This window comes from Apis laboriosa, unplaced genomic scaffold, assembly GCF_014066325.1.
Source record: "Apis laboriosa isolate Shangri-la unplaced genomic scaffold, ASM1406632v1 scaffold9_cov152, whole genome shotgun sequence".
Classification (NCBI taxonomy): domain Eukaryota; kingdom Metazoa; phylum Arthropoda; class Insecta; order Hymenoptera; family Apidae; genus Apis; species Apis laboriosa.
The window spans coordinates 2,831,259-2,845,075 of record NW_025224966.1 but is presented as its reverse complement, the minus strand read 5'-3'; the positions used below and the strand labels follow the sequence as shown (position 1 = coordinate 2,845,075).

At 35.8% G+C, this 13,817-nt stretch overlaps 3 protein-coding genes across 3 annotated transcripts; 1 reads left to right on the top strand and 2 right to left on the bottom strand.

Moving 5' to 3' along the window:
- Window positions 1-1,241: 1,241 nt before the first annotated feature.
- On the bottom strand, window positions 1,242-4,856 carry LOC122719956 (CCAAT/enhancer-binding protein). The gene has a single exon (XM_043946245.1). It carries the CDS (start codon window positions 4,120-4,122, stop codon window positions 3,046-3,048), a length of 1,077 nt encoding a protein of 358 aa, XP_043802180.1. The 5' UTR covers window positions 4,123-4,856; the 3' UTR covers window positions 1,242-3,045.
- Window positions 4,857-5,637: 781 nt separating this feature from the next.
- LOC122719958 (longitudinals lacking protein-like) lies at window positions 5,638-8,727 on the top strand. The gene is made up of 4 exons (XM_043946247.1): window positions 5,638-5,995; window positions 6,650-6,882; window positions 6,955-7,168; window positions 7,245-8,727. Exons 2-3 carry the CDS (start codon window positions 6,694-6,696, stop codon window positions 7,147-7,149), a joined length of 384 nt encoding a protein of 127 aa, XP_043802182.1. The 5' UTR covers window positions 5,638-5,995; window positions 6,650-6,693; the 3' UTR covers window positions 7,150-7,168; window positions 7,245-8,727.
- Window positions 8,728-9,395: 668 nt separating this feature from the next.
- Window positions 9,396-13,596, bottom strand: LOC122719955 (arrestin domain-containing protein 17-like). Its single transcript, XM_043946244.1, has 8 exons — window positions 13,222-13,596; window positions 11,762-11,911; window positions 11,418-11,632; window positions 11,154-11,339; window positions 10,870-11,078; window positions 10,559-10,782; window positions 10,343-10,471; window positions 9,396-10,272 (listed from the first exon to the last, which is right to left on the bottom strand). Exons 1-8 carry the CDS (start codon window positions 13,337-13,339, stop codon window positions 10,262-10,264), a joined length of 1,242 nt encoding a protein of 413 aa, XP_043802179.1. The 5' UTR covers window positions 13,340-13,596; the 3' UTR covers window positions 9,396-10,261.
- Between the last annotated feature and the right edge of the window lie 221 nt (window positions 13,597-13,817).

Here is a 13,817-nt window from a genome sequence, read left to right as displayed (position 1 = left end):
CATGATTGTACTTTGCAGAGAAAGAGAGAGATTGTAGAAGATTGATGGATTGGTATGAAATATGTATATTTTAAATTGTTTTTGTATAAGTATAAGAACAATGATAAGAAACACTTTGTTACACTTTCTCAATATATATATATATATATTTTTTTCTTTTTTCGATACGAATTTGCACAATTATGAGTAATTATGGGAGCAACTATGAATGACTCAATGATTTCGTATTAATGGATATTCCACGTTATCTGTATGTTGTCTAGAGATAAAGTAGTACTCTTAAAACCGTTCTCCCTGGTGGCCGTTGTTTATCTCACTTTTTATTTGAATTAGATGTGACGAGAGGGGAGGGGATATACCAAGTGTTAGATTATTATACCAAAGTAGTGTGGAAGATGATCAAAGAATGCCATAATTTTTTTTATATCAAAATATATTTGTGCATAGACAAGAAGACAACCGTGACAGGTAATCTCGTACCTAACATACATCAGTCATACGCCAAGGAACGCGTGCACACGAACGTACGCGTGTGCGGGCATGCGCGACATTCACGGACATGCGTACACACATTTTGCGTGTCATGTACGCGTACACGCGTTTTTTTTTTTTTTTTTTTTTTTTTTTTTTTTTTTTTATTTGAGTCGTGCATCACCGAGAGACCCGAAAAACTTCTTAGAAAAGAAAATAAAATAAAATAAAAGGACAAAAGGAAAAGAAAAAGAAAAAGAAGAAGAAGAAGAAGGAAATATTTAAACTTGTCGCACAAGTACGTATATAAGGTAACAAGTGTCGTTCTCTGTCGCGCGCGAAGAAGTTCCTCTACGGGACAAGGAAGACGACGAGAAGACGAAAAGGAAAAAAAGAGAGAAAGAAAAAGAAAAAAAAAAAAAGAATGAAGCCCGCTTCACGCGATTTTTACGGTAACTCAAAGTGGAAAGGGATTCGGTTGTGGGCCGAGTCCCAGGTAACGTCGGCGACTTTATCTATCTATCTATCCTCTCTTCCATTCTCGCCGCATATTTCCTAACTTGTCGTTCGCATTAAAACGTACGCAATAATTACAACGATCGGTTTATTGAACACATGCTCGCACACATTCGACAATTTTTTATATTTTTTTCTTTTTTAATCTTCTCTCTCTCGCTCTCATCCTTTCTCTCTCTCGCTTTCACTCTTCTTCTTTCTCTCTTCCTCTCTCTCTCTCTCTCTCTCGTTCTCTCTCTTTCGCTCGCTCTTTCTCTCTCTCTCTCTCGCAAAAAACACGAGTCCGCTTCGTTTCGTTTCTCTAACAAAATATATTAGCTTTTTTTTTTTTTTTTATGTACATACATCTCGAATATAATAAAATTAAAATATAGAGCTATAATACAAGGGCGTGTGTGATAAAGAGTGTGCTTTTCTTTCTTTTTTTTTTTTTTTTCTGTGGGCATATGTGGGTGTTGTTCGCGTTTCCTTTCCTCGGTTGGTCGGGTCGCATCACTCCTGCCGAGAAAGAGTACGATGCGCGAATCGAGAAGGTAGCGTTAACGTCGTTATTTTTCATTTCGATACTGTTTCGCAAAAATTACGGTATCTCGGTATGATGCCTTTTTTTAGGTACTTGGTAATGAGAATGATTATCTAATTTAATCGGTCGATATATATATATATATATATATATACACACATATATATATGTATATATCTATAAGTCTGAACGTAACGCGGTGCACGTGTACATCGCGTCCATCGCATCGTCAATATGTAAACATATATATGTACTCTGCCATGTGTGTATGTTCTATGAATGTACGTGTGCGTGTTTTCCTTCGCACGTGTGTATGTGCGATCGGAGTAAGGTGCATCGAAAATATATAACATTAAGAGAATCGAAGATTTATGCGAGCGAATTTACGTATGCGCGCGTTGATTACAAATATTCTCTTAGGTGTGATCGTTTTGTGTGTGTGTGTGTGTGTGTGTGTGTGTGTGTGTCTAAGTGTATATGTGTATATGTATGTAAATGTAATTGATGCGTTTGTACACATCGATGCGCGATTTGTTCAGAGTCGCAACGCGTCTCTCCGTGTTGCGAATTACGCGATCGAATGAGGCGGCGAACCCGCGAAACACGCGGTGATCACCACCCAGTCTTACGTACATTGAGAAAAAAAGAAAAAAGAAAAAGAAAAAAAAAATAAAAGTTAGACACGAAAAAAAGAAGAAGAAGAAAAAAAAAAAGAAACAAAGAAGATCGGACGAATCGATCGCCCATCCTTAATCTTAATTTTCGTTTATCTCTCGCGTAAATTCCAAAGGGTCAAAGAAAAGAGTCGCAACAACATGGCGGCTGCGCGAAAATCTCGAAATTGCTCGTGGCTTTTTTTTTTTTTTTTTTTTCTCCCCCCGTTTTTCTCCATATCTTTTTCTCCGTATTGTTGTAACGCGTCGTATTAACAGACGAACAGAGAAAGTGTCCGATGCACTTGGTGTAAATAAAAGTTCGCCATGAGCAGAGGCACTTTTCTTCCAACACGTGAAAAGTTGTCGACGTAAGCTCCAGCTGCCGAAAAGCTTCTCCTCGGGCGAAACCGACGAGCGTCTCTTCTTCAAACGAGTCACGCCTCTTCCTCCTTCTCTCTGTTATTCCTCGCTTCTTCTTTCCCTTCTCCTCTCCTCGAGGATCCGTCTTCCTCTCCGTTTTCCATTCCCACCGCGTCTTTTCTTCTGTCCGCGATCCGCGTGTCGTTTCTCTCGAGGGAACGCACGTGCACCTCGCGTTCTCCGCGTGATGGAACGGGACAAAAGACGCAGTAACGGCCGCGATGCTCGATCCAGGACGTTCTTCTTTACTTTTACCCGGATGACGCGGACGCGAAAGGATCGAGAGGGAGCGTCGGGCGAGCATCCGGAAAGCGGAAGTCGTTTCGAGGCGCGTCTCTTTCGCAATGGTATCGATTCGAAAGGGAAGGGACGAAGGTCGACGGCGGTGGACGAGAGAAAGGCGCGATACGCGCGGCGCGATGGCACCGCGATGCTCGACGAGGATGATGACGTCGTGCGCTACATGGGTCCCACCGCGTGTTGCTGGAACTGATCGAGATGCCTCGAGATCTCGCGGTGCAATTGTTCCGGTACCACTCCGACGCTGCTGAACAAAGACCTGAGAACGTTGAGCTCCTCCGTGAGCAGTTCGATCCTCTTCTTGAGCAGGTCGTTATCCTTAACCAACAGCTTCACCTTCTCCTCGGTCTCCCTCGATCGTACCTTTGCCTTCTCGCGGCTCTTTCTCACCGCTATGTTGTTCCTCTCGCGACGCCTTCTGTACTCGTCGCTCGCCTTGTCGATCGTCTTCGTCTGTTTTCTGGCAACGGCGGCGGCAGTGTTCGCGTGGTGTTGATGGGCCATCACCGGTTTCATCGGCCCGCCCCGTGGCGGTGGTTGATGGACCGGTGCACCGGGATGGCCACCCGGTACCGTGGACGGTGTCAAAGTGGTGAAGGTCGGCGCTCCGTTCGCGAACGGCCCGTTCGTGACCGGGCTGTATCCACCGGGCGGATATTGCGGGCAGTGGCGGCGATAATCCGCCGGGTCTAATGGTTCCTCTTTGATGCTGGGCGACTCGGAACTCGAGCTGTTGCTGTCGCTACAACTGTTGCTGCCCTGGTGATAACTCGCTCCGCTGTGGACAGGTTGCGGCATGTAGGCGAGCGTTGTGCGTGGATAACCCGGCGTTCTCACGTGCTTCACCGCTCCGTTGTTCGCCCCCAACATGTCCAACAGGCCGTCGTTGAAGTGGCTGTCGTCGATCAGGTGCTGCAGATCTAACGATATCTCGGGTGTGTTCAGGTCTGTCAGCTCGCCGGCCGCGGCGCAATGTTCCGCGTATTGTTGGTGAAGGCTAGCCTTGCTCGCCGAGACCTTGCTCACCACCGAACCGCTTTGCTGCTGGCTGTGATTATGATTCACTTGAAGAGCCGAGTTGTTGTTATTCGCAGCGTTGTTGTTATTGTTGTTGTTGCTCTGATGATTGTTGTTGTTGTTGTTGTTGTTGCTGAGTACCTGAGACTTCTTAAGATCGGCCGCACCGTGGGCCTGGGCCTGATGGGCCGCTGAATCGTACATGACTGGTGACTCCATTGCCTTCACTCGCACATCACAAATACCGTAATATCTTTCCGCAATTCTGTCCTATCACCTTCTTCTTTTTTTTTTTTTTTTTTTCCTACTCTTTACCGAGTAGATATCCGATCGTTCGTAAAATCGATTCTTGTTCTTTAATCCTTGTTATTACTTTCTTTTAATAATAATTACGCGTACTCTCGTACTCTCGGTGTCACGGTGTTGTCCGGAAAAAAAGACAGAGAGAGAGAGCCAAACGTATCGCTGTGAAACTTTACCACGAGAGAACGAGCTCGTATGGCAAGTCGGGAATTTTCCTGTGCGGACGAGCCGAGATCTGACACTGGTCCAAGTATCAAAACGTGACCCTCGACTATTCCAATTTTCGAGGACGAAGACGAGCATCTAATGTTCGATCGTTTTAGAGAAACGCGATTGTTTCTTCTTCGCTTAAAACCGCGTGGTTCGTATGTGCCAACGCGTTCACCACGCCTACGCGGGCTTTTTCGTGCTCGCGGTTACGGTACACCACAAGGAATGATGAGAAACCGAGAAAACGATACCACCCGCATGAGAGCTGGCGCACGACTGAGCGGCTTTGCGGCATGTCGCAAGCTTTCAATGTGGCGTGCGTCGAGAGCAACTCCATGGCTCATTGCGCTTGCGCTCGCCCTCTCACCCGCTCTCCCCGTCTCTTTCCTCGTGAACCGATCCGCGCTAAGAGCGTGGATACCGCGCGTCCACCATGTTCGCTCTTTCTCTCTCCCTCTCCAGTTTTCTCGAATTACTCCTTCCTTCTTTCTTCCTCTCCTTTCTATCTTCCCTTCCTCCTTCTCTGTCGCTCTTTCCCTCTCTCCTAAGCTAAATCTTTCTTTGTTCGTTTTAGAGGCTGACATGCTGTCGTGTTCCGTCGCGGCATCGCGCGACAGGAAAACTTTTCCGGTGCTCGCCTTTCTCGGTTCTATTTATAAGAACTTATATACGAATCCACCGTCCTTTCGATACACGGATTTTCCACAGAAATTGGAAAATTTTCCTCCCGATTTTTATCTCTTGTACAATTGTTTCTCTTCCGATTGTGTATGCGCCTCCCGACGATAGCTCCGTTCCGTATATAACGTATGGAGAATGCGCGATTTGTTTCGCGGGACAAGTTACTCGACGATTATCGTTACCGTCATCGTTGGGCACTCGATCGGAACCGATTTCTATGTAATAGCGGGTACATTTGATTTGTCAGTTAGCGCATGCTGATATCTGTCCAATTGCTTGCGTGAGATTGCGCAATTAGCAGTAACAAAGTGAGAGAGAGAGAGAGAGAGAGAGGATATGATCGGTGATAGATGCAAGATCTTTTGCATGAATTTTATAGGGATCGAATGAATAATAAATGATGTTTATATTACCGAAGTGTCTTTTATCCGTATCGTAAAATATTACGAGCGGTTTCGTTTAAATTTGGAACAACATCTCGTCGAGAGGAGAATTTGAACTTTATGATGCATGGTTTTAACTGTTCTATCTTTGTTTTAGGAGACCGCGTCCTTTGATGTTATATCTAGGAATGCATTTTGCGCGCTGCAATGACGTCGATATACAATTTTGGATTGACATTTATGTTGGGAGAATTTCGAATATTCCTCCAAGCGCGTAAATCAACGCCGCCAACGACATCTTGAAACGAAGAACGAAATTATTACCAGTCGGTACAGTGTTTCCGAACCGATCTAGAACGAAAAGATCCGAATTCGACCGAATTTCTTTGCCGTGATATTAGCCACAACAAAAAATTGGTAACATTCGCTTGAAAACTTTTCGGCAATACATGTTCTTCGCGTTCTTTTTGTGATTCAGCGTTGTACCAGAGAATACAGTGCTTCGTCAAGCCAAGGTACGTAATGAATTTCGATAGGTTATTTTTCTCGCGCGTTTCGTATTGTTGGTCCGTTGTGGGTCTTTACGAGTGTCTTTGACGGAACGATTCGTATCATGTACGCGTATTGTTATGACAAAATACAAGTAACACGTCATGCAAAGCATTTTCAAAAACTAGATTAGAACGAATTTATGTTATATCGTGACACTTTTCTTTTTTTTCTAATTTTACTTTATTAAATATTTTCAAACACATCGTATACGAATCGTTTGAATATTTTTAGGCTTAACCTAAACAAAATCTGGTACATACAATTCAACACGAGATAGCAACTTTTTGCTTCGTCTACATTTTAGAAACTTTGACCTTCGTCTTATAATGTGTATTGCTTCCCCCTTTTTTCTCTTTCTCTCTCTCCCTTTCTCTTCCTCTCTCTCTCTCTCTCTCTCTCTCTCTCTCTCTCTCTCTCTCTTGTTTTGTTACGATTCTTTAATTATTATATTAAATAAATATTTTTTTTTGATCATATAAATATTTGATAACAGAGATTTTTGTATTCAATGTGTCCTTCAATTTATCCTCGTGTTTATGTTAATATTATTGTTATTGTTAATATTACTCTGTTTAATATATCTTAGCTTGTTATGTTATTGAAACTTGTTTTTCCAGTTCTAAAATAAAAGCAAAGTTCATTAAAACATTGGGTGTCAACAATGGCAGATGAACAACAGCAGTTTTTTCTTAAATGGAATGATTTCCAATCTAATATGGTATCGTCGTTTAAACATTTACGAGATGAAAAAAGTTTCACGGATGTGACATTAGCTTGTGATGGTCAAACTTGTAAAGCACATAAGATGGTGTTATCCGCTTGTAGTCCTTATTTTAAATCCTTATTAGAGGTATGATATTATTATTCTAATTTGAAATATAACTTTTGCACGATAAGAGGATTAAGTAACAAAATTTTATAGGAAAATCCGTCCAAACATCCCATCATAATTTTAAAAGATGTCGCATACAGTCATCTTCAAGCTATTTTGGAATTTATGTATGCAGGAGAAGTTAATGTTTCACAAGATCAATTGCCTGCATTTCTTAAAACTGCTGATCGACTTAAAGTTAAAGGATTGGCAGAAGCACCAGGTGCCATTAAGAGAGAGGGTTAAAGTTACACTTATAGTTATGGTAAGAGTTAAATTTTATCGGTTGATTATTATTTTTATGCTTTTATCCAATCTGGTATCTGCACTTCCTCTTCCAGGATTTTGGGAAGCGTGCGGACTGAAAAAAGTGTAATAATGTAAAGTGATTGCGTAAAGACATAACACACATTATAAAAAACACACTACGTGTGCACAACTCAGTGTCCTCTGGTTCATGACTTGGATCAACATACCACGACAATGTAAATTATGCCTTTTCTTAATCTCAGTTAATGTTAATGTTGTATTGAATGTATGTATACAAATATGGTAGAGATGAAATGTTGATGTTTGTCTTGAACCTGTTGCGCCATGTAGTGGCGACAGCAACATTGATTATTTTTTTAAAACAAAGTGCTGCAAAAAACTAATAAGTGGGTCACCATAGTTTACAATACACGAGACAGTTTTGTGGATCATATGGAAATGTTAAAAGACATCTTTACAACTGCTGTTTTTAAAATGGATCTATTGACTCACTATACTTTCCTATCGGTGGTTTTATAGTAGATTTATTCACGAAATATTAAAATTTCTTGAGTTTATATTATATATGGCTAAAAGTAATTTTTTTACTGTTCTTTTTCTATTGTAAAGAATAGTGCAATACGTTTTTGTAATATAACTCGAATAAAATATATTCAAGAAATAAAATTGTATGATGTATTAAAAAATCAATGTATATTATACATTGTTATACATGTTATATTAATAATATAATATAGTTTTGCTGGCATTGACTTGCAAGAAATTTAGATCATATCGTGAATAGATCTGCAATACCCCGATAATCCCATGAAAGAATGTTAAATCAAGTTTACTGGAAGTTGTAACATGCGTGTCGTATTATTGCTCTCTTTTATTATTTGCAATATATTTGGTTTAAGTGTATATACACAATTATTTCTCAAATTATTCTCAGAATATTAGATGGTTATTCACGTAAAAGTTTATTCAATCGAGAAAACGCGAAATTGAAACAAAATAAACAAAAAAAAAAAAAAAAAAAAACTTTGATGTGAATAAATATTTCTAATATTTCAAGCAATAATCGTGTGTATGTATTCAACCGAATATAGTATAAGTAGATTGATAAATCGTGTCGTTTCTCATCGATGAATATTTATAATTGGAATTGAAGTAATAGTTTCGCTCATGTTTAATTCAATCGGTACCAGTTACCTCTTCTAGTGATCATGATTTTTTTACTTAACCAAATACTGCCAGTATTTATACCGGCGTATTCACAATATTACCGATAGACCAAATTTATTTATGATAATAATATATATTAAGGGTTGAATATCTTAAATCGAGGGAAGGTTATTGTAATATAAGCGAAGCAAATTTTTGTAAAGTCGGAGCGCACAGTTCCTTTCCCCTCCCGATGAATCAGGATAATCAGAGATTTAAAGAAAAGAAAGTCAGGAAACATTATCGAGTCAAGAACATACGTATGTATTAACATGCGTTATTAACATAAAAACTATTTTATCTTTTACTATATAATATCATAAATATATCCAAAAATTTTATTATTTTTATCTTGAACTATTAATTTTATTTCTCTCGTAAGCTTATGGATTATATTTTTCGCTTTATTATTATTATTATTATTATTATTATTATTATTGCTATTATTTTCTTATTTCTTAATATATTCGATTTAATTCTTGACTTCTTTTATTTTTCCTTTTTTAAAAATTATTTCTAGCATAATGTAATTATTGAAAAAACAAAAAAAAAAAAACAAAAAAAAGAATAGATATATTTACGTTTCATGCGATTTTTAAATTCATATTTAGTAATCACGAGTACTTCTACAACACCGAATGCCAATTTAGGAGTATACACTCGTATCTTATAATATACTTGAAGCATATTGGAAACAAAAATGAATTGTCGTAGCACAATTTTATCTGTTTTTTTTTTTTTTTTTTTTTTTTTTTTTTTTTTTTTTTACTGCGTCGGATGTTCTTGTGAACGTTGATATGATTGTATGATTATTTAAAAACAACAAATGACGTTCGAGTGAAATTTTTGTCTCGATTATATTGAATGAATTTATTAAGAACGATTGTTGTAATTATGAATGATAAATGTACGAAATGGGACCAGCCATAACGAACGTCATACCAGCCATAATGATACTATTGGAATTGACTTCAGTCAGGTGCATTTTTTTTTTAAATATGCTCGATAATATATTAATCTTTTTACTTGTTTATTTTTAATAGTATAAAATAAAGCTGAAAGAAAATTTTTCACAGTCATCCGATAGCAAGTCATACTTGAATAGAAAAGAAAAGAAAAGAAAAGAAAAGAAAGGCATGACAACCGTGTCTGTTCATTGTATTTAAGACAGCCTTTAACATTAAGATGGTTGGGTTCAGTTCCTACAATGACACGTTTATCGGGCATTTGGTGATTACAGTGCGAATTGTACCATGTGTATTTCCTAAAGCGTCAACTTGAATTGTATACATTATAGAGTAGAAGATGTTATATGAGTGATGATCTGAAATATGTTCGCAACTTGTTGATTAACTTTCCTCCATATTCTTAACCAGTTACACAAGCAGACGCGCTCAGGAGCTATTGTAAGTTTTTTACTATCCTCTTTATTCAGATCTTTTTGAGAACGACCGATTTGCGATCTATTGTTTTATCGGAGTTTACCGACGAATCTCTCATTCCTTTTGTACTGCTGCTTTTTGTCGCGAAATTCTTTATTCTCCTTGTTCATCTTTTTAAAAATAATAATCGGTTTTTTTTTGCTAATTATAATATGACTCGATGATGATTATGATTACAATATGGCGATGTTGAGATATAAAAATAAATTGTGTAAATATATCATTTTCGTAAAACTGTTGCTTTTCCCTCGTGCCTTGTGATGAATTTAATTGATGATAAAATTATATAAAAATATCTTATTTTTATTGAGATATAATAACATACTAATAACATATTATATGTTATGTTGGATTATATTTCATATTTGTTGGTTCTTGTTTTCTTTTGAGTTTAAAACTTTGGCAGATATTATATTCGTTATGAATATATCTTTCGTTCATTAATATATATCTGAAGAAGAAAGATACAAATGAAAATCTTATTTTATTTGATCAAAGATAGAAGAAAATTTTAACTTTACTTGTTTGTGGATAATTGAATACTGGATATCTAGGTGCCCAAGGGGTATTCGCACCAAACACATATTGCGAATCATTTTGATCCATGATATCCTGAGTTCCAGATATGCATTCTTCATAGGATGGTGGTGCTAAACAGAGAAAAAGGTAATAGATTCTAACAATTTTTTTCATTTTCATTTATTTGTATATAAATTTTATTATTATTAATTGCTTACGTATATCCAGATTACTTGAAGAAGCAAAGGGTTGTTCTGGAGAAACGAAAGCAATAGTTCGAGTTTCCGGTGGAAGATGCGACCTATCAAATTGACCTGGTGTCGGCATTGGAAATGATGTCGTCGTGGATGCATTTATATCGTTCAGAGATGGTGCGGAAGGCGGATAATAGAGTGGTATCGTTCCGATTAAAAGAGGATAATTTTTCTTCATTTTAAAATGCCTAATTTTAAACATAAATGAAATCATTGATTATATCTGTTATTAGATATGATAGTAATGATGTTATTAGGTATTATGTAATATTTACAGTCCTGAAACGTGTACAATAACGAGTAATTCGTAATTCAAATCTATTATGCTACAATATTCCAAATAGGACGGTGGTATAGGTGGAATTAAAATCCCTGATATGGTTTGTCCACGAGCCAGGAACGATTCTGAAGTGTCCTTAGTTACGATTTCAACAGTACTAAAATTCAATCTTGTGTGCGGCGTAGATGCATAAAATTTGAGTTTCTTAAAGAAGAGAAGATGTAAATAATTTTTCAGTGAAATTATGAAATTGGTATTTCGATCGTGATCATCACTCACTTGTAACAATTTTGTACTGATCTTCGTTATTTGTATATTATTTGTGGAATTCACGTAATTCATCATTGTGATTATTGACTGGCCTGGAACGTATCCAGAAGATGGTACTCTAATTTGTAAATTAATTGATCCTTGATTGCAACAGCAAAAAAAGAAATTTTTTATTATTTCATCATCCAATCCTAGCTATTCAAAAAACAGAATAATCCATCTGAATTCGTAATATATGATACATAAGAGACAATATCAATATCAATATCTTACGCATTTTTCACGATGTGCGTTCAAGTCCAAAGTTGAAATAACTGTGAATGCTATTTTGGTTTGATGATCGAATCTCCATGGTCTATCCATTATGGCTTTTATAGTATATCTTACATGTCCATATTTATGCTCGAAACTGCTTGGTATATTATGAGGTAATTGAAAATTAAATGGATACTTGTGATATCCAAAGGGGATTTTGATCCGTAAATTAGCTGAAAAATTATAAAATATATAATTAATGTAATAATATATTTGGAGATTTATAGATTTAATTAAATCTATTAATTCAATCGATGATTGTTTAAACATTTAAGTTTTTTATTTTCAATGTTTATACTTACATTTGTGCTTAGGAATTATATTGTATTTAAAATCGAAATATTTTTCTGAATTGCTATAGATAATATTATGGGTATGCTTCTTCTTTTTTCTTGTATGATCATATTCGGTCCAGCTTACATTAGCCTGGCCGGTTGCAATAAAAATTAATCCTATAATTAAAAATTAATATTTAATATATTAATGCTACTAATAAAAGTTATGAAATTGTATAATTTCGTAATATACAAGTAAATATACATAGTAAATATATTTTTTATATTAAAGATAAGGCATATTCTAGTTTTGATAGAAAAATGATGAAAATTCAATCTCTTGTCTCGTTGTATCGCGCCAAAAAAGGATAGACAAGGAGAGTAAATAAGAAGGAAAAGGATAGAGATTGGATAAAATTATTGCAATCAGCGCCATCTCCAGAGTGCCGCAAATGAAACACATATAGGAAGGACAGAAAATAATAAGAGCAGGATAGAGATAAAGTAAGAATTGATTGTTAGCGCCATCTCTTAAGTGATAATATAAATAATATAAAATACTTTTTTCAATATACTCAAGAGATGGCGTTAATAGTTAACTCTGATCCTTTATGTTTCATTTCCGACACTCTAAAGATGGCGTTGATTGTAATTTTATCTTATCTCTATTCTTGTTTCACTATTTGCTCTCTTTAACTATATTTGCTCTGGAAAAAATTTCAAACAAAATTTTACTGACTAATATTTCATTCTCATTCTCATATTTTCATAACTTACTACTTTTTAAGATTACATGAAATACAATATATATAATTCTCTATATAAAGTGCGTGATGTTGAACCAAATTTAAACGAGTTATATATTTTAATAGGAAAAATAAATATCCTCAAAAATTTGACAATCTTGTGAAAAATATGAAACTATAGTTTTCGAATATTTTTTCAATATTGCTATTCATTCCGTTTGACAACCAAAAATCGGCAAGAAGAAATAAAAATAAGAAATGCTTGCGATTCTCATGCGATCTTAATAATATAATTTTAATAATATCTCAATATGATCTTAATCTAATCTTAACACTCTTTATTAAATTTTCATGAAATTGTCAATATATTGTCATCTATAAATACTAGCACTTACATTTGCAAAGTAGCAATATTCGAATATCTTTTTGAATATAAATTAATTTTAATTAATGCGACTTTTTTAATATCACATTATTTTTATATCAAATAATTTTCTTTACCGTTCATTTTCAATGTTTGTCAAAAATAATCGAAAAACAATCAAATTTTTGATCACTTTATCGGTCAAAAATCACCAGATTGATCAGATATTCGATCAATATATTATTTATCCAACTATTTAATGAATTATTTACTTGCTCATCCAAATATTTCGCAATCAATATTTATAGTTTCCATCAAGTATTCTAATCTGACGTTTAATTCGTAATTGAAAATGTTTAAAATTCAAAAAGACTCACCTCTAATTTCTTTCTCTCTTATTACGTCCACAATAATATTTCCACTGACAATTTCGCCACTTAGATACGTAGCCGTTGGCCTATCAAATTCTACGCGAAAAGTTTTCAACGACGGCATAATGCACCGTTCCCACTTACGTCAGAATTATTTTTACTACGTATGAATCTTTTTTATCGAGTTATATACGTCGAGTTTATTATCGTATGACGTTTGAAAAGAAAGAACAACAACAAGGGAACAAAAAAAGAAAAAAAAAGAAAAAAAAAATATATTAGAATTCAAAGAGCGATTATTCAAAGAACTCGAAGAAATTTTTCCGATGTCGCTCAATTACCGATCGAATCAACTCTTTTCATTGAATTTAATATGAAAAGTTTCAACGTGTCGTTATTCAGGCATCGAATCAATAGATAAGATCGTAAACACGATTTACTGCATGTAACGTTATCGATATTATAATCGAAGATAAAATTTGCTAAATAGAATCGAGCGCGATAATTGGATGAAATTTTATTGTTCGAGAATCATTATCATTATTATAATTGTCAGATCATTATATTAGAGACGAAGTTTGAAACGATAATTGAGCGTTCCC